This window comes from Lampetra fluviatilis, chromosome 6 (assembly GCF_964198595.1).
Source record: "Lampetra fluviatilis chromosome 6, kcLamFluv1.1, whole genome shotgun sequence".
NCBI classification, from domain to species: Eukaryota; Metazoa; Chordata; class Hyperoartia; order Petromyzontiformes; family Petromyzontidae; genus Lampetra; species Lampetra fluviatilis.
Genome location: NC_136280.1, coordinates 17,133,455 through 17,159,265, shown reverse-complemented (window position 1 = coordinate 17,159,265; position 25,811 = coordinate 17,133,455). Strand labels below are relative to the sequence as shown.

Sequence of the window (25,811 nt, the reverse complement as noted above, 5' to 3'; positions counted from 1 at the left end):
GTAATTGTTTAACAAGCCTGACTCTGCTGATGAAACCCAGAACGTTGAAGCCGGTCCGGAGCTTGCTTGCTTAAACAAATGCTGCTGGATGGTATTGGTCTGGAAAGCCGACAGGCTGATGGACTCAAATATGTTTCGATTTTGTGTGGAGACGCGTACTGTTGCATAGTGGGGTTGTTTCTAGGGCCAGGGCAGCATACCACGTGTTAAGTTGTAGAATGTAAACAAGTAATCAGATGAAGCTACGGTGATAATAATAACAAGAGATTACGTAATGTTTATTGTGAAACTTCGGGTACAAATTACATGGCGATCGATTACCTTCCTAAAGTAACCCTAACAGCAGTCACCATATAATATAGGGAACGAATGTGTGCTAGATCAACACACCCACATAGTTTGGCCTTCTTAGAGACTTACTGTATTTGAAATACTGTACTTCCTGAGCCATGAGAGGCAATGAGCCGTACTCTCGAGTTGTTTCCTGAAAATTCGATTGGAGAAATAATAGGTGTAAAACTAAGTAAAACATGATTCACATACTTAGATATAAGACGTCATTCTGACGGCCAGTGGCATTGAACTGCATGCAATTACTGAAGCAATATACAACGAAAAACTGAAAGTTGGGCTCAAGATAAACAGGCTAAACAAGAGTTTAGTTCAAAATATTTGCGAAACATTCAAATATTTGTTCAAGGGACCCTGCTGAGATCGAAATGGACCGTTCCCCAAAAACGAGGAAGTAAAGAGGCAAGTGATGGCTGAGTTGGGGTGTTTTCGGGAAACGCAATTTTGTAATGAAAGCAACGTTCCTGTGTGTCTACCGAAGAATGCTTCCAATCGGCGCACGTTATGACTACTGGCTATTTCATTGCGGATTGGAAACACGGACACTAAAGGAGAAAATGGAACGACAAATTGAAAGTGTGCGAAAAGAATTGTGGAGAGATGCGTGGTAGCGACTACGCTGGGAGAGAGACCGGGGAACACGTGGGATAGTAAACAAATGCAGGTTGGAGACATAATAACGTTGACTTAAAAATAGTGCATGGGCTGGAAACAAATGTGGCTACAAGGAATGGTGGCCGATGGACGGAGACTGCCGTCGGAGCACAGGCAGCCAAAGGAGAGAAGACACCCCAGGAAGACGACCGGCATACCCTCCATGTGCTTCTATTCGTCACCATCTGCGTCTCAATTCTCTGTGTTTGTGGTGTTTGTCTTTGCTTCTCAGTTTGTTTATCTCTGTCAGATAGATTTAGTCTATTTTTATCTATCTCTCTATTCACGCCTCTGTTTCGTTGTACATGTATGTGCATTTCTCAGTCTTTCTCTGTAATTACGCAGCTTCGCATTCTCCATCTCCCTCTGCTCCCATGTTCCTTTGTACCTTTGTGTTTCCAAGTCAGTCTCTAATCAAATCTGTAAATGATGAGAAAAACCCATCATGAGTATCAAACAAGACACAATAATGCGTACACGCCTCCATGCATGGGCAAAATTCCTGTCAGCATTTCCCGAAGACGTGAATTATTATTTTGTCTAAGGTCACCGTCACAATAAATGTGAGCAAATGTAACCAAGTGACAGGAGCAGCAGGAGCAGCAGCAGTGATGCAGAGATCGACAACTTTGGCCACAATGCACTTCTTCAGGATGTGGTTTTTGCACATGCACAGAGGCTGTGTGCTTTGACACATTTCCGTGCTGTTTGAAGCTCAAAGTCTATCTCTCCCTCCACGTCACTGCATCTTTTTACTATCTTTTTGTGTCTTGGCATTTATGCCACTGAATATCTGCACATCATTGTATATTCCCATGTTGCCTTTTAAATATTATCTTTATGTGTGTCTACATCCCTCTGCGTATGTTTCTGCTTGTGCTTCAGTACAGGGTTTTGTGTTTGTGTCTCTACCTGTATCTGTCTCTCGCTTGATGTGACCCTCACTAAGGGCCCCGTCCCTCCTACTACCAACAATACTACCACTGCTGCTTTTTACAAAAACATACGAAAACTAATTTTGTAACAAAAGATTGACAAATATCAGGAAATGTAGGCGAATGAACTTGCCAATCTGAATTACAACATAATTGTTTTCATATAAATATTGTTCCTTAATCCTTAAAATTTGCATTAACACGAGTTCACCGATATGAAATCTGTGGTGCACATCATAATGTGTAACAGTGTGAACCAGATGCACGAACTGTACATGATCAGCGCCGTAGCCACTGCTGGATGCTGTTGTTTAACCTCATGGCCATAGCCTCGTGCGGTCCGACACTGTGATGGATACGCTTCAAACAACGCGTGAAGCACTCAGTCTTTGTGCACTATGCTCACACCATCGGCAGCTCCTAAAGAAGTGCACTGCGGTTCTCTTACCTTCGGCCACCAATGCACTTGAGGGACTGATCATGGGTCTTGCATTATGCACAAAGGCTGAGTGCTGTGTACACGTTGTTCCGTGTTGTTTGGAAGGTATGGTTTTCCGGAATGCACTACTTTTTCTGTTATGTGGACGGGCTTCTCTCGTCATTGATCGATTTGATCACTTTGATGCAGTATTCCAAGCAGCGCTGTGTACTATACAGTAATAGTAAAAGTCAAAGTTATGTCCTACTCATCGCCTGTCATAGCCCGAGGCCAATTGTGGATATTCCACATTCCTATGGTGGGCGATGAGTCTATCCATGGGACAACCACTATTTGACTTCCCCACTCATGATCCAGGTCGCTCGTGCAAATGAGATCATCCTGGTCTGGAGTTGTCACCAAGTGAATCAATATACAATTGAAAACGAGAATACAATGTGTAACGGTGAACATGTGCATTATGTGTGTAAATGTGAAACGAATGTCTCAACAAGTAGTATCCGTAAGAACCAACAAACACATTAACCGCTCTGATTGTGTAAGTGGATCATAACCATGCAGTGCTTCAGTACAAGTTGCTTTTTTGGTACCCGCTGGGTAATAACACTGTTGGTTTATGCGACTAGTTTTGTGAAATTAATTGTATAATCACTAGATTTATAGAAAACTTCATGAATAAAGTTGCATAGATATATTGATATGTATATTATCTCATGAAGGCGCTTGCGTACATACTAAAGCTTTGTCGTTTTATATTATCCGTTGATTTTTATTTTGCCACGATGCAAAAAAAACCATTGGATCATATAAACGTAAGAGACTAACATGCTTCGTTCCTGCCTCCCCGTGCCTCCATCCCCACGCTCATCGCGGACTAGCCTGAAGAGGAGGACTCATTTTCCGAGGAGTACACTGGCACCGATTGGGAGAAAACGCTCGAAGGCGATCGAGATGCCGACTATGGCACCACAAGGAAGAACGACAGGGCTGATCACGGCGACGATGATCTCGATGGCACCGATTATGGGAAGCACAAGACGTCACCTCCAAACCAGGATTATGACTATGACTATGGCCTCGGCGAGGCCATCCCCAGTGAAGGTCCGCAGGCCGCTAAAAACAGCTGGGAGGCAGCGGCGCGTGTGAGTGCAGGAGGGCTCTCTGTTATTCTCTGCGCTGTGCAGCCCGCGTGTGTCGTGGGATGCCCGTTGTGTGTGTGGAGAGTGGAGTCTGTGGGGAGCGGTGGTGTCGCCGTTAGCGCGCTGTGCTTCGAACCTGGCAACCTGAGTTAAATTCACGCTCACGGCCAACAACAGTGACGATTATTTGAACCAGTCCTGGGCCTGCCCTCGGTCAACTCAGAATCAAATGAGTACCTAGTGCGGTGTGTAAACATCGCCACTGGGGAGACAAAGGCGGTCACCCACCCTCTCGTGTGCCGTGCTCGATAACAGGACTTTCCCCAACAGTCTGTTATGGCTATAGGGGTATCTTTGTCCTTGCACTTTGCAGTGTATTGCTTGCGTGGAGATGTCATGTTGATAGTCTGTGCATGCTTGTGTGTGTGTCAATCTGTGTATTTTTTTGCCTGGTAGGTAGATGTGTAATGGTCATTGCACAGGCAATAGTGTACATCTAACTCCACTGAGAGTTGAGCAAGTCGTCTGGAATGTTGTGCGACACCTTTGCCAGATGCTGTGACGGCTCTGCTTTATTTCTAAATGTACGGGTATTTTGATAAATCTGCGTGTTTCGAAATAATACTTTAATGGATTGTTAATTATAATGCCTGTTTGGCTCTCATTCATGACGGTGTTATTAATTGCATTATTAACATCGCACTTAATGCCGCGTCTACGTGTAAACCTAAACACTCGAACAGAGTATATCCGCAGAGCAGTCACACCATGTGCTCGTTGTATTTGCGCAGCAATGTGGGTGGCTTCCTCAATTCATGAACAATTTACACCTTAGGGGGCGTCCATACATGACGTCACGCACCTAGGAGGGGGGTCAGACATTTGTGACGATGTGTGACGAGGGGGGGTTGAGAACTGTGACGTCACATCAAAATGCGCAACTTTAAATAAATATAGACAACACGTTCTACTTAATTAAATAGACTTTTTAATAAATGTTTTCTCCTACAACATCAGAGTACAGCGCCACATTAAATGCGCACTACAATGACAATAGTTTAAAGCGATTTGAAGCATGTTTTTTTTGGGGGGGGGGCAGAGCTTTGTGACGTCATATTTGAGGGGGGGTCTAACTTTTTGTGACGCCGTGTGACGAGGGGGGGGGGTAAAAAATCGTCCAAAATCGCGTGACGTCATTTATGGACGGCCCCTTAGGGCGACCGTGCAGTGGTAACAGTCGAGCCTCGGAGCAGGAAGCACCCGGGGTCGATTACCGATTCCGGTACCTTTCTGTGTGGAGTTTCTATGTCCTCCCCCAGTACTGCACGGGGTAGCTTCCGGATTCCTCCTGTAGCTAAAACAATAAACCACACATTGCTGAGGGTGTCAGCCAAACGTTCCAATGCTGCGGAATGACCTGCACACTACTCAATTGGGATTGCACATGACAGTGCATCCTAACATGGCGAGACTCTTCTGAAAACGAGTCGGTCGACTCAGTGAGGCTTTCCTGGATAAAGAATCGGGATAATACGAGTGGCTTGAGGTTTGTTGTGAGTCTCCATAGGGAGACGAGCATATGGGTTTCACATTAGTGTGAATGTTGGTATATATAAAATGAAAGCATTATATTATTGTGTCCTAGAACACATGTTTATGTCATAGTGAATGGTGGCCTGTGGTAGCCAGGCCAAAAATTCCCCCCAGATGATTTGGACCCCCCATACACTAAACGTGTGTGTAGGATGAGGAAAAATATGAACACAAATGTAATGCGTGGCATTATGGGAAGCCAAAGTTATGGCATATACAGGTCGCAGGCACATATGTCTGATGTATCTTAAACGCGTACAGTCACAACCCTGTGTACATTGTGGCATGAGGGTGACCGTGCTGCACTGTTGAAGCAAGCCTGACTGCCGATCTTATATTATTCCAATGTACTTTACAGCAATTATAAACGTTAACATAAGATGGTAGTGGTCGAGGTGACGAGTGGAGTTATTCGAAGTCGGGGTGGAGTCATGGTGACCAGAGAACACGTGGGAGAGGTTAAGGAGGGGTTGGTGTAGGGGGAGTAATGGGGTAGTGGTAGGGGTGGTGATAGGGGTTGGGGTAGTAACAGGGGTAGTGATAAGGATATGATTAGTTACAGGAGTAGTTATTGTGGTTGGGGTAGGTCCTAGATGGCGGGCGGGTCCATGGAGTAGCAGTCGCAGAACGGACTAGGGGAGAAGAGATGGCGGGTGTTTTAAGGGAGGACCGAACGCCGGTTATAGTGAAGATGATTGTTTTATACGCAGTGGGAGTTCGTTCCAACGATGGGGAAGCAACAAGGAAAAGGGAACAAGGGAGCCAGAGCGCGCAGGGCGAGGGAGGCACAGAGGATCAGTAGAGACTGGGAGCGTAGAGGGTACGATGGGACAGAGTAGTAAGATATTCGAGAAGCAAGATAAGGTGGGGCAAGGCCTTGGAGGGATTTATAAACCAGAAAGAGTGACATATGTTAACAGACATCGAGGGTAGACAGGGAGTACAGTGGTTGGGAAAGGAGAGTAGAAGTGTGGGGAGTATGGGGGAAGTAAAACATTATCTGGGCTGAGGCATGTTGTGTCTGTTGGAGAGGAGTGAAGGCATGGGCAGACACTGAATGTGCAAATCAGTCCAGGGTTTGCTGGCGTTGAACCAATAGCGCTGAAATGATTAACTTCAAGGAGGAGGGGCCGTGTGGCTGATAGGATGTGAGAAAAATATCGTTAATATTGTATGCGGAGTGACAGGCAATGGAAGCAGGTGAATTGTCCACTTCGTTGTCAGTGCAATTGATGTGGCCTAGGACTCCATCACCTCGCGCCACCCTCCCCACTGCCACGTCATTAACGCACGCCTGCCCCCCAAACGCTTTGATTCAGCCATCTCTAGCTCCTTCCCCATGTGGATAAATATCCCCAGTGCTATGTGAGTTATGTAATATGAGCTGCGGTCGTGTGCATGGATGTTGCATTGGGTCTTGTGTGCATTTTTCGTTGCGTTTGCATGTTAGTGGGTATCCAATGTTGATTTGAAGATTTCGGGACTGCAGGAATCCATACTCTTTGGTTCTTTCGGTAAAGTCAAGTAAGTATAAAAAATAATAGATCACGACGTTTCGATCGCAACACAAGCAACCGTCATCATGTGTGAAACAAACAGCAGGAGGACTGCTGATGTAGGAGAAAGAGCTGCTGCAACCTTTCTCCTACGTCAGAAAGAACCAAAGAGTATGGTATCCAATGTGTCTATGAAATGGGTTTCCTTCGTATGTGTGTGTGCATGCGATGCACCGGTGCATAGGATATTTCACATGTGCAGCGTACGATGAGATTGTGCCTACGTGTGTGCGCATGCCTGTACATGCGAGTGCCCGTATATAAGCGTAATCTATGTCTCTGTGTTTAAGTGTATGTGCCTATGTATGTACATTTTCGAGTGTGCAGGTATCGGGAGATTTCGGAGAGAAGGGACAGAAGGGAGAGCCGGCAGTCGTGGAGCCCGTGAGTGTAACACGTGGTGACGGGGTGATGTTGTCATGAAGATCGTGACATTGTTGGTGTAGACCACGGGGGTGATGTTGTCACGAAGGTCGTGACATTAATTGAAGCAGACTTTAGCAGCTTCAAAGAATGCTCTTGGGAAACACTAAACTAGGCAGGTCCCATTGAGCACGGAAAGCGGAGATTTGATGTTTCCTAAGTGGGGACACGGCAAGTTTTGCGCTATGCTGAATGGTGGCCACAGTGTTTATTCATTGCCCTAGCCTGTACATTACATCAGGCAACTCAGCATCGTTTGTTTAGCAGGCCCCGCTGATGAGGTTCAGGTCAAAACCCATCCAGAGTTTGCCTGCTTCAATTAAAAAAAGGTCCAATTTAACTTAACTTTCGTCTAGTCTATTATCCCAGTAGAATCATGAGACTTTGTAAGGCGTTAACTGGGTAAATCGTATTCTATATTTATATGTTGACCTCAGTTCAGGGAGACTGTTGCTTAATGATGTGTATTGTGCACGACACGCCGAAATCGTGCTACTGAGAGATGCCTCAGCTCTGTGCCTTCATTTTCTACCACCCTTGCGCTGTACGAATCTGGGTGTGCCTTGCCTCAACTCAGATTTAAACGTGAAACGAGTGTCGTTTTGACAAATTAAAGTGGCATCACCAAAGAGACCATTCTCAAGTTGCCTGCAATTGATGAATGGCGAAGGCGCTTATTATGGAATCTCCCAGTGAATATTTTCATACACTGCACATGCAGTCCAAGACCACTAGGTAGTGATGCAGGCACAGCAATGGGAGAGAATGGTAAATCATTAGTTCCCGATCACTTTAAGGACAATAAATAAGCAGACAATTCACTTACTATATTATTGTATTGACGTAAAAGCATTTTTTTTCACATCCCATCGGCCACACGGCCTTCTGGGAGTGATTTTTTTTCAGCAGATTGTGTTCAATAGCAGCAAACTCTGAACCAGTTTCAATATGCAGTGTCTCATCAGCAGCCAGGCTTGCTTAAACCATTTCTGGTGAACTGCAAGATGCGTATAAGTCAAAAGGACTCTCTGTAGGATTCTGGGTCCTGGTTCAATGAAAAAAACTCTTACGATGCATAACACACTGTGCAGAATGTAAATAATCAAAGCGCCTCATTTTCAAAGGCAAACTGGCAGGGAGTTTTTGTTGTGTCACTCGCACCCACACTCAACCATGAGTGCTGGCATGGCCCAGTGGTAGCACATTCGCCACTTGTCACGGAGGTTCACAGCTTAAATACAGCGGCCGCCCGGATTAATGCTGGGGTTTGTTTTAACCATCATAATAATAATATTATTCACTCATCTGCTAAACAGGGGTCATTCACGTGAGTAAGCCGTTGTGTGCTGGTGTCAGCATCCTAAGTTTGTAAAGTTACACCACAAATGACTGTTGGGATGACACATGGAAACTATCGCCCCTGACTGTGAAAAGTGTCACGAGCCTCCTAAAAAAAATGACGAGACTCGGGGAGGATATTCTGGGTCAATTAGCATGACAATAGTAATTTAACTATTACTAATATATGTTGAACTTCTTGCACACTGTACGTAGCCAACCATGCTAATCTAACTACTTGAGTGTTGAGCAAAACTAAAATACTCTCACTTGATTTGAAGCTTTCGTGACTGCAGGAATTACTCTTTGGTTCTTTCGATAAAGTCTCAAATTTAGTTCTACCTGATGGCAGTTGCTTGTGTTGCAATCGAAACGTCGTATTCTATTATTTAATTTATTTTATTTTTACGTGACTTGACCGAAAGAACCAAAGAGTAAAATACAATATATTCAACATATTTTATTAAAGTATAGAAAAACTAAAAACGTTCACAAAGTTGCATGGACAGATGCATGCTTGGAATGACGTTGAGAGAGTAAGAGGAGCACATTGATTAGAGAGCGCACGCCAGTTTATGACATCCACAGTTCATAAAAGGGGGCTTAGGCAGGACCACGGAACCTCCGAGTATCACGGTTGGCTACGTACAGGGCAAAAGAAGTTTAGCGTAGAGACGTACGACAAGGCCAGAAGGGACTATGTCAGTCAAGGAAAGGAATACATTGGAGAACCCGTACGCCTAGGAGATGGAACGATGAGATAATTTTGTGTATAGGTGCAGGATGGATTGGGGAGGCATTCATTCAACATTAGATAACTCATGGCTGATGATGACGATGATGACTTAATGCATGGTTTTTGTTTTGATTTCATGTAAATTTGCTTGGCTTCTCACAATTGTACTTTTGTGATATTTTTCTTTCTCAGGGGATGCTCATTGAAGGACCACCAGGGTTTGATGGCCCCCCAGTAAGTGATTAATTCGAATTTCCATATCATTGATTCACAGACTGTTGGGGCAAGTGTTGTGAGTGAGCACCTATTAAGGCCGGCACTTTAAACGAGGGGGTGGACAGTTATCACTACGAGGGAGGGGGTGGATAGTCAGCACCACGCCCGGCCGCTTGTTTCTCCCCAGTGATGATGTTTACACACCGTGCCAGGTTCTCATTTAAGGCTGAGTCAATCAAGCGGAGGCCCAGGATCGGTTCAAATATTCCTCACCGTTTTCTGGCCACGAGCGGGAATTGAACTCCAATGGCCAATTGCGTAGCCTAGCGCATTAACCACTATGCCACTGCTTCCCACACATACATGTTTATACGTTGTGTTTACAGATTAATATGCACGTGTGTGTCTTGGGAGTGTCGGTGATAAGCAGAGATTGTGGTGTTCGTACGTAATTGCACATCAATGGTAACACATTTACCTCACAGCAAGAACAGTTCTGGGTTCGATTCCTAACTTGGGTGCCTTTTTGTGTGAAGTTGTATGTTCTCCCCCTGCATCAGTTTCCTCTGTGTTCTCTGGTTTTCTCCCACAGCTAAAAAAAACACACATACAATGTAACTGTTTTTTGGCAAACAACCCAATGCTAAACACTTACCTGAAAATGACTCAATTGGGATTGCACACAACAGCAGCATCGCCCCCTACTGGGATAACTTTGGAGGACCCTTCTGATAAAGTATTGAGACTCAGTGGGCAAACAAGCGGTCTAGAGAAGTAGAAAAATATTCCTGTATGATGTGTCCACGTGCTGACGAGGTGGTGATTCGTGTGTCCTCAGGGATATCCAGGCCCTCCTGGACCTGTTGGGCCTGCAGGACCTTCAGGAGACAATGGTGATCGGGTGAGATCTCTCTCCACTGTTTAATCTTAAATAGAGTATTAAAATAGACGTACCCTTACATTTTTGTACTGGTTTAATTAGGGGTGTATTTAATGAGAACAATAATTAGGTAGGCAACCCAAAGCTTGTTGAAAGGAGAAATTGTCCAGCCACACAAACACTGACGTTGCTAACTTTAACACAATCTCTGCCGATTCCAAGTCCAGCACAACCTCTAACAACCAACACCACCAAGTACACGGGTTTCCACCCTGGTCATGTAACCCGGGTTTTACTCTCCAGCTGAGCTGGGCTCTCCCTCAACATAGAGCTATTGTCACTACTAAGATATTGTTATTACTAAGCTACTGTCACCACTAAGACGTCATACTGACTGAGCCGCCGCTCTGGAAAGCGTTCAAATAGTTGATTAGAGCTGAGCACCATGGCTTGGCAAAACATCAAACGCAACGGGTGGAATGAGATCAGCTGCTGATCGAGATGAGACTCGGGTCATCCTCAGTGCCATTCTCAGTACTGCCCCTATTGGTGGCAGTCCACATGGTGCACTCTACCGGTGAGCTGGCGCATGCTCGAACCGACAATTTCTCAATGTGGAACATTACAATTGTACTCTTTGCCAACGACACCCAAATTTTCTTCTCCTTACCCTCATTTACCCCTCAGTGTTCCTCTCATATCTCCTCCTGCCATTCAATTCTGGATGGCATTTCACTTTCTCTCAATCCTTCCAAACGCCAATCATTTTCTTTATTTCGGCCTCTTGCTCTTTGCTTGTGTTCCCACCATCTCCTTCCCTCCTTTCTGTCTCACTCCAGTTTTCTCTGCCCTCGACCTTGTTGTGTGCCCTGTGACTCTTCCCACACGTGTTCCGCCCACATTGGCACTTCATTGCACATCTGCCGCTATCCTCTAACATCAAGAAAATTTCCCTCATTTAAATCTCTGCTACCAAACCCCTGGTTCATGGTCTGATTTTTATCCATCTTCACTACTGTAATTGTCTTTTTATTGGTCTCCCAGCCTCTGCTCTTACTTAACTTCAACAAAATCAAAATGCTTCCATATGTGTTATTTTCAATCTCCCATTTAATTATCACACTTCACTTATCCTCCTTCAATGCCACTGGCTTTCCCTTTGTGACCGCTGCCTTTTAAAATTTTAATGTAAGCAACACCTCTGGACCGGCTTTCACATTCAGGGTCTGCCTTATACCTTCACTCCTCTCCAACAGATGCAACATGCCGCAGCTGGGATAATGTTTAACTTCCCCCACACTCCCCACACGTATACTCTCCTTTCCCACCTACCGTACACTTGCTCCCTGTCCATTAACATTTGTCACTCTTGCCTTCAAATCTCTCCATGGCGTCTCTTATCTCCTTTTATGTCCCCTCTCGTCCTCTTCATTCTCAATCTCCTCTCTGCCTCTCTCTCTCCCTCCTTCTTCCTTGCCCAATTTCGTTTTCAGTCCTTCTCCCTCTTTACACCTCTCCTCTGGAATCAACTTCCCTTCCACACCTTCCCGTCCCTCCCCTACCCTTTCGTGATCCCTAAGCGGCCCTATATCGCTGTTACTCATTAATCTATCCTTGCAAATTCCTGCCATCTAACTCATTCTATTCTGTCGCCGTTTTTTAAAAAAACTATGTCAAGCGCTTTGAGTGAAGGCGCTCTATAAATATAACTGGTCTATAGTTTTTTCTTTGTCTCACTTCTGCCTGTCAGTTGCCACATTTCTCAATTGATTGTATGTATGTATGTTGAACTTCTTTCACACCATACGTAGCCAACTATGCTCATCGGAGGTGCCGGGGACAACAAACTAAACACAAAAGCAGTTTTAAAGAAATTAGTTTTCAAGCTTGATTTGAAAGTGGATAGCTCAAGCGGCTTCCTAATATCGGAAGGGAGAGCATTAAAATCGACCGTAGAAGTGCATCTGAAAATGCACGATGCAGTTACTGGCCTTTTTATTTGATGGTGACATAAGACAAGATGACCACAATGCAGTTCTTCAGTGACTGGTGGTTTATGCATAATGATATAGGCTGTACACATTAATTAAAGATTTTTCGGTCAGATCACATAAGTCAAATGTGTGTTCTAAACCCTTCTCCACCTGACACAGCTGATTAATAAAGTTGTCACGTGAACATACGTGCCAATTTATTACTGCTTCAGCACCACAACTGGTCGTGTTGAAGAGAAATCAACAACATTCAACAATTAGGTATTCTGGCGTTTTGCTCGTAGTTAGAACCAACATCAAGAGGCATTTTCCAGAATTCGCGTGTATGTCTCTCTCTAAAAAAACAAGTATATTTACACATCCCATGAGCCACATGGCCTTTTGGATGCTATTTATTTGCAGCAAAAATTGGCTTAATACTACAAACTCTGGACAGGTTTTGACATTCAGTGTCTCATCAGCAGTCAGGCTTGGGTGAACCAATGGCGGTGAACTGCCAGATGTTCGTAGGCAAGGGACCCTTTATATTAGATGTGAGTTTACTTATATCAGAAAGCCGCGTTGGTGATGGGATGTGTGAATTTTTTTTACAGTTTATATGGAGACACAGATATGTGAAAGGAGGCTAATTGTCTACTTTATTTATATTTCGATTTAAAGCTTTTGTGACTGCAGGGATTCATCTTCTTGGTTCTTTCAGTAAAGTCACGTAAAATGGAAATAATAAAATAATAAAAATAAAACATGATAAAATAATTCTCACGACGTTTCGGCCACAACGCAAGCAGCCGTCCTCAGGTGGAGAGCAGGTCTGTCGAGTAGACAGAGTCTGAATGTCTCTGTATATATATTATCAGCGATATTGTGCACAACGACACGAATTATTCATTTGCGTTATGTATAAATATTCTCTCCTTTCCAGGGCCCCTCAGGGCGTCCGGGCCTCCCTGGTGCTGACGGCCTGCCTGGGCCGCCTGGAACCATGCTCATGTTGCCGGTAGGACATCACTCATGGCCAAGGCACTTCTGCTTATGCCCTGTCCTTCTAACTGGAGTAATGCTGCAGAGATGCTTGCTACGTGCAAGATTAATTTAATCGCAGTTCACAGGAGGCCTGTAACGATTCGCCTCCCAAGCAATTGCATTTTAAGAAATAAGAAGATCAGTGTGTTGCTATACAGGGGCATCATTCATGCAAATTGCATCTCAAAACGCCACAGGAGTTCTAATGCATGTAGTTTTTTGCACAGGGCACGCGGGAAACCACATGCAGCCGGCATTAACAATTGGCCACGCTCTCTCTAGCCATAATTTGGAAAGTTTGGTGAACTCCATTAGTGATCACCTTGGCGCCCATGGGAAGATAGTTTCGGAGCACGTGTGTGATACACCAACCCCCGCCGACTCCAGAACAACTTGACTCACTTCAAACATATTAGCTCTCATGTCTCCTCATTTAAATCTCAACATAAACGTGCCCGCATAAATGTCCTGGTGAGGGGTGGTGGTGACTTTTCAAGTCTTTCATCCAGCAGTGGATAGACCATGGCTGATGATGGTGATGTCCCCATAACCAGAAAGGCCCCTTCTCCAACTAGTCTGGCTCCCTCGATATTTAACTCAACTCCCTTTCCTAGGGCACACACCTACACTCTACCCTGACCCCTGCTGCTTCACATGGACTTATTCGCACTGTTTCCATAGATTCAGAGGTATGGAGGAAGGCAGACAGAACCCGGGCCAACGATTGCTCGAGCTCTGTGGTCCTATATTTGGATGTTTGGTCAACTCTATTCATGAGTCTGATACTTGAATTGCAAATTAATGAACTGTAACGATTCCCGGTCGCGATAATGTTTGTGAACACGTTATTCACGCCTTTTGTTGAATCCAGCGAAAACCGGAAATTAGGCAAAAAGCAATTGCACGAAAATAAAATCTTCACAGTTTGGGAAGGAGGGGGGGGGCAGGTCTGAAGCAACCGCTTCTCTCACAGATCAAGGCATTCATAACAAATATTCTGAAATTACCAGCGCCATTTATAAATCTATCGTGTCTATTGCCACGTGATAGGGAAATTAAGTTTGTACATCTTTATCATAAATATAGGATCGTAAAGGCACGAGTACAAATCAACGTAATTTTTTTTTATCATGTATATTTTTTAATTATAAAAATTACATGTTTTTTTGATAATGAAATAACGTTTTGGATTCGGACACGGTTTCAAAATGGCTACGACATCGTGTTGCAACAAATGTTTGTGTTTCGATGCACCTGCTGCAGTATTTCAATTTGATCATTGGAAACTATTCAACATGGTCGTTAATAACACTGGAGCCTTTAAAGGGAACGCATCGATGACGTTTTGGGCAATGGCCCTTTCGTACTTGTGGCGTTTCCTCATTTTCCTTTTATTGCCACTTGCTTTTTGATGGATGTCATCGCTCTCTGGGCAATTTAGTGGTACAATTACATTATATTAATGAATTTAATTTATTTTAAATAAAGCTTTAGCGATTCTCAAAACTATGTTTCAAAAGGATCCTGCATTGGGATGTTTTGCTCCATTTTGCTTGAATATGTTTTGTGAATCAGAGGGAACGAGCCTACCCACGTAAATGGGTTTACTTCACCACTTTCTGTAATGTCACCTCCTAGTTACCTTGTAGACCAGGTGTTTCGGCAGTTTCACAAATCCACAAACCGGTTCTTCCAAAGTAAATAAGCAGATCAAACACATCCTTCCCATATCTGTCTCTGCATGTAAAAAATATAAGTACTTCCCATGGGCCACGTGGCCTACAGGGAGCGATTTATTTAATACAATCAAAACTCTGGAGCAGTTTCAACATGCGTTGTCTCATCAGCAGTCAGGCTTGCTTACACCAATGCTGGCGAACTGCTAAAGCGTTGTCCATGTAGGCTCAGTAATGAAATACATTTTACATGAATTATGATGCATATCTGTATATTGCCAGAATGTTCATTGTATTATATACACATTGCTGCTTTTTGTCTTGTAGTTCCGATTTGGAGGAGACCAGGAGAAGGGACCTGTCTCATCGCCACAAGAGACTCAAGCTCAAGCCATCTTGCAGCAGGCCAGAGTATGTGACCCTGCGTCTGACAGACTTTCCTTTGTTGTCGAATCAGCTAATGCTGCTCAGGGCAGCATTAGCTTAGCCAAATATTCCCGGGCCCCAGTCCTGCAAGTATTACATTCAAGGCCAAATTAATGCATAGGCTAATAAAGCCTTTAGGCCGTCAATTTTTGTTGGCCCTTCTTTAGGCTTTCCATTCCATGTTGAAGTAAGAGCTGAGAGACGGTAGCACGGCCATTGGACACTTTTTTGTCTTTGAATTATGATGGCAGCATTCATGACTCTGCCACAGCAAAAGATTGTAAAAGTTTTGTTAAGAAATTAGTGTATTGAGTTAATCTGAACCCGCGACGTGATATTCATTGCATTAATGCGTGTGCATTTTGTAAGGCCGCCATGACACAGACTTATTTCATTTAAAGGTTATAATCCCTTGTTCATCATGACGTCTCAAAAGCATTACGGATATCGCGTGACATGAGGGTTCTGCCTTTGTAGTGAGGGTTGTAAGTTGATGCTGAGGAGGGGGAGGAGGCCCCTCGCCCCCCCATGTGGAGTGACGTCACCTGCTAATTAATATTAATGGTGGAGGGGTCCATTTGGAAGACGTCACCTCTTCATGATTATTAATGTGGGGGGCTTTTCGATGTGGAGTGACGTCACCTGCTCATGATTATTCATGAGGGGGGGTGCTACATGTGGAGTCACGTCACCCACTCATGATTATTAATGAGGGGGGGTCCATTTGGAGGACGTCACTTGTTCATGAGTATTAATGAGGGGGGCTGGCCGACGTAGGGTGACATCACGCCCGGGACACACAGACATTCTTGGCTCATTATAGTAGTAAATTGTCATCATAACCAGAAAACATTCAAACGAACGTGGTCTAATCCAAACATTTACAAGGGGTTTAATCGAGCCTCATTGAGCGAACAGACCAACGCAGTATTAGCTGCCAGCTCGAAATGTTACATCCCGTGTAGAATGAGAAGACTGTTTCGTTTGGCATTACACTTTCCAACAGAGTGAGTCATTGTGCGTCGAATGTGCGATGACCGATGCTTTTGTTTCAGCTCGCTATGAGGGGCCCGCCGGGGCCTCTGGGATTAACGGGACGGCCTGGTCCTGTGGTAAGCCTTCACACAAAGTCATTGCTTGACACCATCTAAAGAGTGTTTTAAAAGACGACATTTAGTTGTTGCCAAGTTTGCATTTTGGCCTGAATATTAAAAAACATTGAAAGCGATATGATTTTCTGAAGCAGTACCTGCTAGTTAGTGATAGTCATGATCTCAGTTTGATGCTGCAATCGCTATATGAAGAAGTGTGTACGATCTAGGATGGGCATGATTGACTGCAGGACCGTTTGGGAATCAGTCCGTGGAACTGCTGCAAATTATAGTACTTTTTTAGGGTTGAATTTGCCCGTAAACAATGAGAAAACCCATAACGAAAGAGACTTGAGTGCAGCACCTCTCCATCAACAGGGCTCCCAGAGGCATTTTGCAGCAGCAAACATTGATGACTGTGTTGTACTGATGAGTCCTAATGAGGACAAAACTAGTCTACGGTTGTCTGTTTCACCGCAACCTGTTGTGATGGCCACATTTTTCTCAACTCTTTGAGTTGATGTAGTAAACAACAATATGGCCATGTGTGCAGTTATTCTGATCTGGTAGTATATACAAGGCAGCTGTTAAAGCACTCTGACAGTGGACCATTGGCCCAGAAAGAACGGGAACTACTGGTACAATATATACACCGTGTCTTCATTACACAGTGAACATGCGGTGCATACTGGGTGATGGGAAAGCCTCATCAGCCATGCACATTTCCATAACTCGCTTGATGGTGGAAAGCCATCGTTTTGTCACGAACTGAATTATGTAGAATTCTGTTGAATTCAGTTCAGCACGTGGAGCGAAACGTCCGACATCGTTCCAAATAACACGCAGTACAGCTCGGAAATAAATTGTTGAGCTGCTCTGTAAGCTTCTGAGCGATCTACTCATTTGAGGACAATTACAAAAATTGTTAAATCGGAGATGTGAGAACATATGAAAGGTAAAACTGCGAGCGTCTTTACAGTGTAGTAGGGTTAGCAGGAATACATGAATAACTTCACTATTGTACTAAGATTGATATTGCAATTGTGTCTCTTTATGTGTTTGTGTGTGTGGTTGCCTGTGTGTAAATATGTTGGGGGCGGTGGTGTAGTGGTTAGTACGCTACGCTACGAACCCGGCCCCCTGGGTTCAATTCCTGCTCACGGCCAACACCAGTGACGATTATCTGAACTGATCTTGGGCCTCCCCTAGGTCGACTCGGCCTCAAAATGAGTATCTGGTGCGGTGTGTAAACATCGCCAATAGGGAGACAAAGGTGGCAGGACGTGGTGCTAGCCACCCACCCCCTCGTGCCCGGCCTTCATAGGTGCTCCTAAACAGCACTTGCCCCAAAAGGCTGTTAAGGCTACACGGGGGATCTCTCCTTTTGTTTTTGTAAATATGTGCATAGGCGTGAAATATAGATCTGAAAGTGTGCAGACCTCTACAAATTAAAAAAACGCAACACATTCATCAACAACACTGTTGATTTAAAATAAAAAAAATATATAATCGGTAAAATTTTGGGAGATGTCTCCAAAACACAGCAATGGTTTGGATGTATGTGCTATGAAGAAGGGCATTTTCTCGAAACGTCACCACTTATATATTTTTTTCATTTTAATTGTGCTTGCGTACCACTACCAACACAGCAGCACCAAATAATGTACATATGCTGAAGTGTGCGTATGTGTGTTTGTGTGTCTTCCCTTTCTTAGGGATTACCTGGCAACTCTGGGATGAAAGGAGACGGAGGAGATATGGGGCCTCAGGTAATATCTGACAAGATTTTACCCGAGTGGAGAACACGTGTTCACATTTCACCCGGAAAGTCCCTTGAGGTGGAACATCTTCAGAAGCTCCTGAGTCTAGCCCGTTTAGCAATACAGCTCTTGTTCAAGTGCAACTGGGCCAGGAGACACCCCATTACAAGGGTGTTCAGGGTTCTAGATTTGAAGTTTTCGTGACTGCAGGGATCCATACTCTTTGTTTTTTGGTAAAGTCACGTAGGTAAAAAAATAAAACAAATAAATTAAATCACGACGTTTCAGAGGCAACACAAGCTTGCGTGTTATTTTTTAACCTACGTGACTTTACCGAAAAAACCAAAGAGTATGGTGTTCAGGGTGTCAGCTGATGCACACAAAGCAAACACCCATTGATAGGTGTACAGACATTTCTAAATCTATTACCTATACAGATCGTGTTCGTATAATATAACAATGCACGACATTCTGTAATGTATGACCTCGTAAATAGCACAGTACTGTACACCGTAATGACTATAGTGCACACACCGATGCAAGTTTACTGCCTCACACATCAGTCGCAGTTAATTTATTTGATGGCACCGTATGATATTGCATGTACATTTTTTGTTTTAATTATTATCTCTGTGGCTTTGTCTCTACCCCTCTCACATACACAGGGTCCAAGGGGCATTCAGGGACCAATGGGTCCTCCAGGAAAGTCAGGAAAGCGGGTAAGTTGTATAAATATGCTGAAATGCATACAGCCTTGCCAATTAGTGTTATGTCTGCATGCGAGCTTATGCAGTCCATTGTAACTCTCGCCTAATCAGCCCCTTATACCAACACTCAAAGGACTCTTCTCCTTGTGCGAGGCTTCGTGTGGCACTTTAACGATCGATGTCCAAGTGTGAGATCCTCGCAACGATTCCAGGTGGCGCTCAATAAAACACTGCCGCTGCTGCTGCTTCTATTGAATTTGTGAATTTGGCAGTGCTAGACTCTCTCTGGTTACACTGCACTCTCAGGGGTTGGTCAGAGTCTCTGCGGTAGCATTCCAGGCTTCCTTTCATTTTCCACTTGTGAAGCTGGTGACCGGATCCGCCATCGTGGGGTCGCGGAAATTTGATTGAGCTTAGTTGTTTTTTGGGAACCGGGTGGCTTCGTGGTGGGATCCGATAAAGGACGCCGCGACCTGTACTCGGTCTCTGCAAGGGTAAATAAAGATTGATGTTGATGTTCCACAACCACTGGGAAGCATGATGGCTTGGTTCTTAACCAGGGCTTGCCAGTTCAGGCCATGTTCCCATGGCAACTTTCTGGGGAGCCAAGAGTGCTGAGCTCACAATAGGACATCTTCCCAGACTGCCATTCGATTAAGTGTATTTTGCTTAACCAGAACTCAAGAGACAAGACAAGGATAGTCTCATTTTGCAAGCAACATGGGCCTCAAAAATTACAAGATCAAAACAAATGAAAATATGCCCAAAAACGAAAAAACTAATGAATTAAAAATATTGCAAAAGTAATTCCTTGCTGTGAAAATTAGCTTGGGCAGATGACCTCCAGGTTGAACCCAGAACAATTTTCAAAACAAATATACAGAAACATTAACATATTAAAAGTGGCTATAGTACGAACTTCTAAACAGACGAGGATACATGTGAAATGCTTGTTAATATTAGGTCGGTAAGATTTGTGTAAGTCTGGGAGAACTAGAGCTGCGTTTAATTAATATAATGTTAAATAGAGTAGATCTATAAGAGGTTTTTGTGGTTAAATTGCATAATATAAATGTCGTTAAACATGCCACCACCCGACACAGCCAATTTGGAAGGGTTGTCACGTTAACAAAATGTGCTAATTACTTACTAGTTCAGGAAACCGGTGCTTTGGAGAGTAATCCCACAACATTTACAATTCGAGTACGACGTTTCGCCAGTAATTACAACATCCAGAATTGTGGAGAAATCCTCCTTCTGTTTCGATCTTAAATAGGGGGGTAAATGTGATGTCATTACTGTGAACCAATCATGTGTCAACACCAGAGGGGTTAATGTAGTCATGTAAATTACAATGGATACCTATTATTGGTGGGGTTATTCACAGTTAATTAACATACATCATCTTCATTCTCTTTATTATGTATGTACTTTCTGCCGTTTTTGTCGTGGTTCATATGTGTATGTTGAACATATTTCGCACCATACGTTGCCAACCATGCTAATCGGAGATGTGAGAGCTAAATTGTTTGAAAGAAGAGTAAAATTGTCTGACCGGGCAGTGGTGGCTCTGCTGCACGTGGCCTGTAATACAGCACTGTGGAGCCAGTGAGGGTTGGTGGATCACCACATAGATGTCGTGAAATTGCCTTCCCATGGGCGTGAATGGGCCATACCCTGGCTTGCCAGAAGATGGCAGGACACCAAGTTAATTATTCTCCATCTGATCCATCTTCGTGGGGATTGAGTTTGTGAAAAGGCATAGCCAACCATGATAAATCTAACAACAACAATATAGCAAATATAAATTGGAGCAAAAGTAACTGCATTACAGAAGACATTGAAAAGAGTGCGCAACATAAATCAGTATTAAATAAATACAATTTTCTGTAGCATTAATTAAACTAATTATCTTAAAAACAATTAATAGTATAATTAATTTCCAGAAACATCACAATGGATCTAGGGTGATTATTGCACTCGTATTAAAACAGACAGGGAAATATTATTATTTGTATTACATATGGTTGTTTTTTTATCCATTATTTATTTTTGTTTCATTGTTGCACTTAGTTTTGATGCCAATGATGTTGTTAATTTGGTGACCCAGGTTACTCTCGCATATGAGACTCATCCTGCTCTCTTGCTCTGCTGTATCGTGACTTTTGTTGTCTTGTTTTGCTGTATCATAACTGTTGCTGTCTTATTCTGCCGGGTCGTAATTTTTGATGTCTTGTTCTGCTGTGTTATGACTTTTACTCTCTTCTGCCGTGTCATGAATTTTGCTCTCCTGTTCTGGTGTGTCCTGGCTTTTGATGTCTTGGGATTTACATGCTCATTTGTCTTTTCAGGGCCGGTCAGGTGCTGATGGAGGTAGAGGATTGCCAGGAGAACTTGGCTCCAAGGTGAAATGAGATTAACTTGTACATTTTTTTTTATGATGCTACAATATCAATATATTTCAATTTACTCTGGCTATGGTCCAGTTCTGCAAGTAAACTGTGTATTCATTATCAATGGTGTTCACGGTATATTTGATTAAATGTTACCCACGAGGTATGTTGAATGCAGTGGTGTTGTACTTTTATTCCTGCTATAAGACTATTAGGAATATAACTGATAAGCATAATACAGAATAATGGCCATTGCTGGATTGTGATTTTGTGGCAGGTACTTTTGGCACTGGTTGAGTTTCCAATTTGATCAAGTCTGCTGGTTTTAAACAGGGTCAATCCTTTATATGACCACACCTCAACACTAAAGTTTGATTCATATTGGATCAGTTTTTACAAGATGTATCATGTTTCATTGTAATGCACAGATCAATGGACAGAACTCAAGCATGAGCGCTTTAAACTTTATTTGGAAAGCAACAAAAAATAACCAATACGTTCAGCGTGTGTTCTGTACAATATTATGTACGAGTTCTACTCTGAAGGACCATTTTAGATAGATTATGTTAAGAAGAGAAAAAGAGTAATGGTGATGAAATTGTTAAAAGGAAGATTACTTAGAAAACACGGCGATAGCAGTACGATTTGAAAACCACTATTGCACTTAAAGTTGAACCACTTTCTACTCCGGTTGAGTATTTTGACGTTGGTGTTTCTCACGAGATTCCAAGTATTAAGGTCTTGTGTACCCACCTCAATGCGCTCGTTGTGAGTGAGTATTGTCAGCGTCAGCGCTCGGCCTAGATGGCAGCTCCTGACTGCCATCTTCTCCTCTCCTTCACTTCTCCTCTGCCCTCTTCATTTCCACAAACGCCCAATCTTCCTCCAGCTCCTACGACATTCCTCTCGTTATTTTCTCTTCCATCCTTCCTCCCGTGATGTCTGTATTCGTCAACCCGTGCTCTTGGAGCATGCACCTGGTCCAATTCTCCCCTCTTCTTCTGGTAACTTCCGTTATCATTCTTTCTTTGGTTGATGCCACTCAAGATTTAGCCATCGGTCGTGATCCCTGCCCAGATAACTCTCTGCATCCTTCTCCATATCCACATCTCGAACAATTCCAACCTCTCACTGCTCACACGGAAGTGAAAGTGACGGTGAGTGATGATGCTCTTGTTGTTTCCGCTAGGGGGACCGAGGGTTTGACGGATTGCCGGGTCTGTCGGGTGAGAAAGGAAACCGAGTAAGTAACACACGCAGTGGCATTTGGAACTACGGTACGAGAACACAAGGTGTAATGCAATGTACCACTGCATAAAGGCGTCTTTACGGATAATGAGAGACAAAGAGGGGTACATGCATACACAAGTTTCGACGACTCCAAGAATCATACTTTGAAGTGATGGGGTATGCACAGCTAATGCACAGAAGCTGACAAGATGCCTGCCAAGATATCTGAAACTATATTTTTGCTCAATTTCTGTTGAAAATAGAAAAGAGACAGATATTTGCTGTGCCACTAACTACAGTGGCATTATAATAAATTGAATGACTTGAGGCTCAGATCTGCATCCAGATCCAGATTGGTGTAGCTTTGTTATGTTAAGCGAAAAAAGTTAACATCGTAAATAGCTCCATCATAAACGTGTGACATGTTATAGGGAAGGTCATGTTTGTTAAAAAATGATTATTTTATTTGAACTCTGCCAAATTGTGGTAAAGTGTATCGTTCATAGTTCCATGTATGATTTTTAACAGCACTAAACTACTATATTGTCCAAGCCTGAAATAACGTAGTATTTTTTGGTAATTGAAGTCAAGCATTCAACAAAAAAGCGAAAAACAAAGATACAGTATCACGACTGCTCTTCGTGCTATCTACCTTTCTTTCTTAGGGCGATCCAGGACCCCAGGGACCTGCCGGAGCTGCTGGGGAGACCGGCGAGAGGGTCAGTGATGAACACTTACATACACTCTCGTAGGCAACTAAGTGGCCGTGAGGTCACCACGGCGCATGATGCGTGGAAGGCTCAGCAAGTGACGGGATGAGACCCGTGGCCGCCACCAGAAATTTGGCATGAGAACGAACACTGCATTGCGACCCTTGCCCACTCCCGAAGATGTCGACCGCTCGCCACCACTGAGGCTAAAATTACGCCGAACGTTCTGGACAAACAGCAGAGGCCATTCTGGAATGGAGCGTCGCTCCAGAGGAAAGGTGCCGGGACAAATGAGGGGGCAGCGCAGACTTCAAAAATTGGAGCCTGATTGAAGATGCCACGGATAAACCTCCTGGCTTCACGCTAGCCCTGTGCCAGTGGGCACTCGTAAACTACTCCAGGAATTCACATGACCGTTGTGAATCGTACCTGATGCACGAGTGGCGATACACCTGTGGCGAACTTCAAGCAACAGAATGTATCATGAACAGTCGCTCCTTGTATTAATGTTATTCCGCATCTGATGATGTTCTTAACTGGAAATCAAAACTCGATCTACCCTCGAAAATGTTAATATCTCCATACGACGGAATAATATTGGACATTCTGGTGTTATGGGTTAATTAACTGAGATGACTGGCAGATGTGCCTGCCACTGCAAACTTGCTGCGTTTTAGTCACCCGATCGCTCCATTCGTTGTGCGCATCGCTCGTCCGTTCTCCATTGTTGTTGGAGGGCGACCCTCTCCAACTGCCCAGTAGAGTCTTTCGCTAGCCTCCTCTACAGAACCCGTTCTTGGCACCGTTTATACACACGTACACGCACACGACAACAGCTGCCATTCTTCGCTTTGTGGTGATTTCACCACCGTGTGCTTGCCAGCATAGGTGGGCACTTATGCCCTCTGATAGATCTTGAATATCTTCTAAAAGGAGGTTACTGTGCAGACCCTGATTTTAGAGTAAACAGATCAGATGTGATGAAAAATAAGAATAGGTTTTAACCTTTTCTGGCAATAAAGCAGGAGGTATTAAGATGTTCAACCACCACATAGATAACTTTGCAAGGAGGCATCAAGTCTGTGTTAACCACACATACTTGTGGCAAAAACATGCAATCCAACATTCTGTGATAATATAAGCATTATCTTTTAAACTGATTGACCTACACCAGAGACAGTCTTCTTCATGGCCTCGTCTCACCAGTGTTAGACTAGAGAACACCAAAAGGCGAACAATACAAAGATAATGCAAGTATCAGAAGACGTAGAGTTTGGGTTTAGCCGTTATATATATGGGACATTTTTTACCAGAGGTGGGACAAAGTCATTGTTATGCAAGTCCAAGTCGAGTCGCAAGTCATCAAATTCATGACTCGAGTCTGACTCGAGTCCAAGTCACATGACTCGAGTCCACACCTCTGTTTTTTACTATATCAAAGATCATGTTTCAAGGCATCAAGTCTGTATTAACCACACATACTTGTGGAAAAACATGCAAACAAACATGCTCTGTATGAAAAAATAACAATAAATTATATCTCTGAAAATACACAAGCATTGTGCAAATCACGTTCCCCTGTGTGCCAACTTTCTCGAAGTCAGTCGTGGCGTAACCCACACAGCAGGCTCATCGTGGGCACACCGCTCGCTCTCTCCGTTTTGTTCTGCTGGAAGCCAACCACTACCAGTGCCCAGTGGCATCCGTCACACATTCCTCCATCGTACTTCATCCTGTGGCGAGGGTGGATGAGCGATGATAGAGCTAGTGGCAGCCTTTGATCCATTTCGCCGATTTTTTTCCAGGGTGAGTCCCTAAGAGCGATGCAACTGCACCGTAAGGTTGAGTTCACATCGGGTCATCGTTATGACAGTTGTTATGACTCTGCATTACAGACGGAGAGACAGACAGACATTATCCATGAAAGCATTCTTCCTTATAGAAATCTTCAAAAAAAAGTGGTTACTCATTGAATATATTGCTGTTTAAACAATATATATTATAACACTGTAAACTAACGTTTTCTGAGCCTATATATGTACAATGAATGCATATCATCCCTAATATATTTTTTATTGGTAATATGATTACTGTGCTTTGATTAGTAATATATCTTGTAACTTTTATCTTTTCACGTTGTTACAATGTGTTGCCTGTATTGTTGCCAAAGCTCCCGATTTGCTTTTCAGGGGAAAGATGGCGAGATTGGTCCCCGAGGACTGGCAGGAGACCCGGTAACAACCGATGCTCTCTCCCTCTTTGCAACGTTTTACACCGTCTAAACCTCAGTCTTTCTCCTCCCCATTGTCCCCAGCGCATTGCATGTCATGGGATCCTCCGGCAATGAATTTGAGCCGCCAACTTTGACACGGCTCATGTAGAAATCAAAACACTTCGTTACAAAGGGAGACGCAAGTTATGGTCATGAGGTAATACGGACAAATCTGCATGAAGTATTAGGCACGGGGGTGGAGTTGACATGGGGTCCACTCACCGATCTCATGATGACGGCAGTTATAATCATGGTAATTGCCCCAGGGC

General features: G+C 43.7%; 1 protein-coding gene across 5 annotated transcripts in view; it reads left to right on the top strand.

Annotated features, from left to right (window-relative positions):
* The window catches only part of LOC144933216 (uncharacterized), a 153,591-nt gene that overhangs the window by 52,516 nt on the left and 75,264 nt on the right, over positions 1-25,811 (top strand). For 4 of the 5 annotated variants that reach the window (XM_078857874.1, XM_078857877.1, XM_078857875.1 and 1 more), the window contains 13 exons: positions 3,258-3,521; positions 6,995-7,051; positions 9,357-9,398; positions 10,219-10,281; positions 13,177-13,251; positions 15,281-15,364; positions 16,435-16,491; positions 18,186-18,239; positions 18,896-18,949; positions 21,289-21,342; positions 22,520-22,573; positions 23,226-23,279; positions 25,460-25,504. In XM_078857874.1, coding sequence (XP_078714000.1) covers positions 3,258-3,521; positions 6,995-7,051; positions 9,357-9,398; positions 10,219-10,281; positions 13,177-13,251; positions 15,281-15,364; positions 16,435-16,491; positions 18,186-18,239; positions 18,896-18,949; positions 21,289-21,342; positions 22,520-22,573; positions 23,226-23,279; positions 25,460-25,504 — 957 coding nt within the window. The remainder of the gene's footprint in view (positions 1-3,257; positions 3,522-6,994; positions 7,052-9,356; positions 9,399-10,218; positions 10,282-13,176; positions 13,252-15,280; positions 15,365-16,434; positions 16,492-18,185; positions 18,240-18,895; positions 18,950-21,288; positions 21,343-22,519; positions 22,574-23,225; positions 23,280-25,459; positions 25,505-25,811) is intronic. The other variant, XM_078857876.1, reaches the window with a different exon arrangement.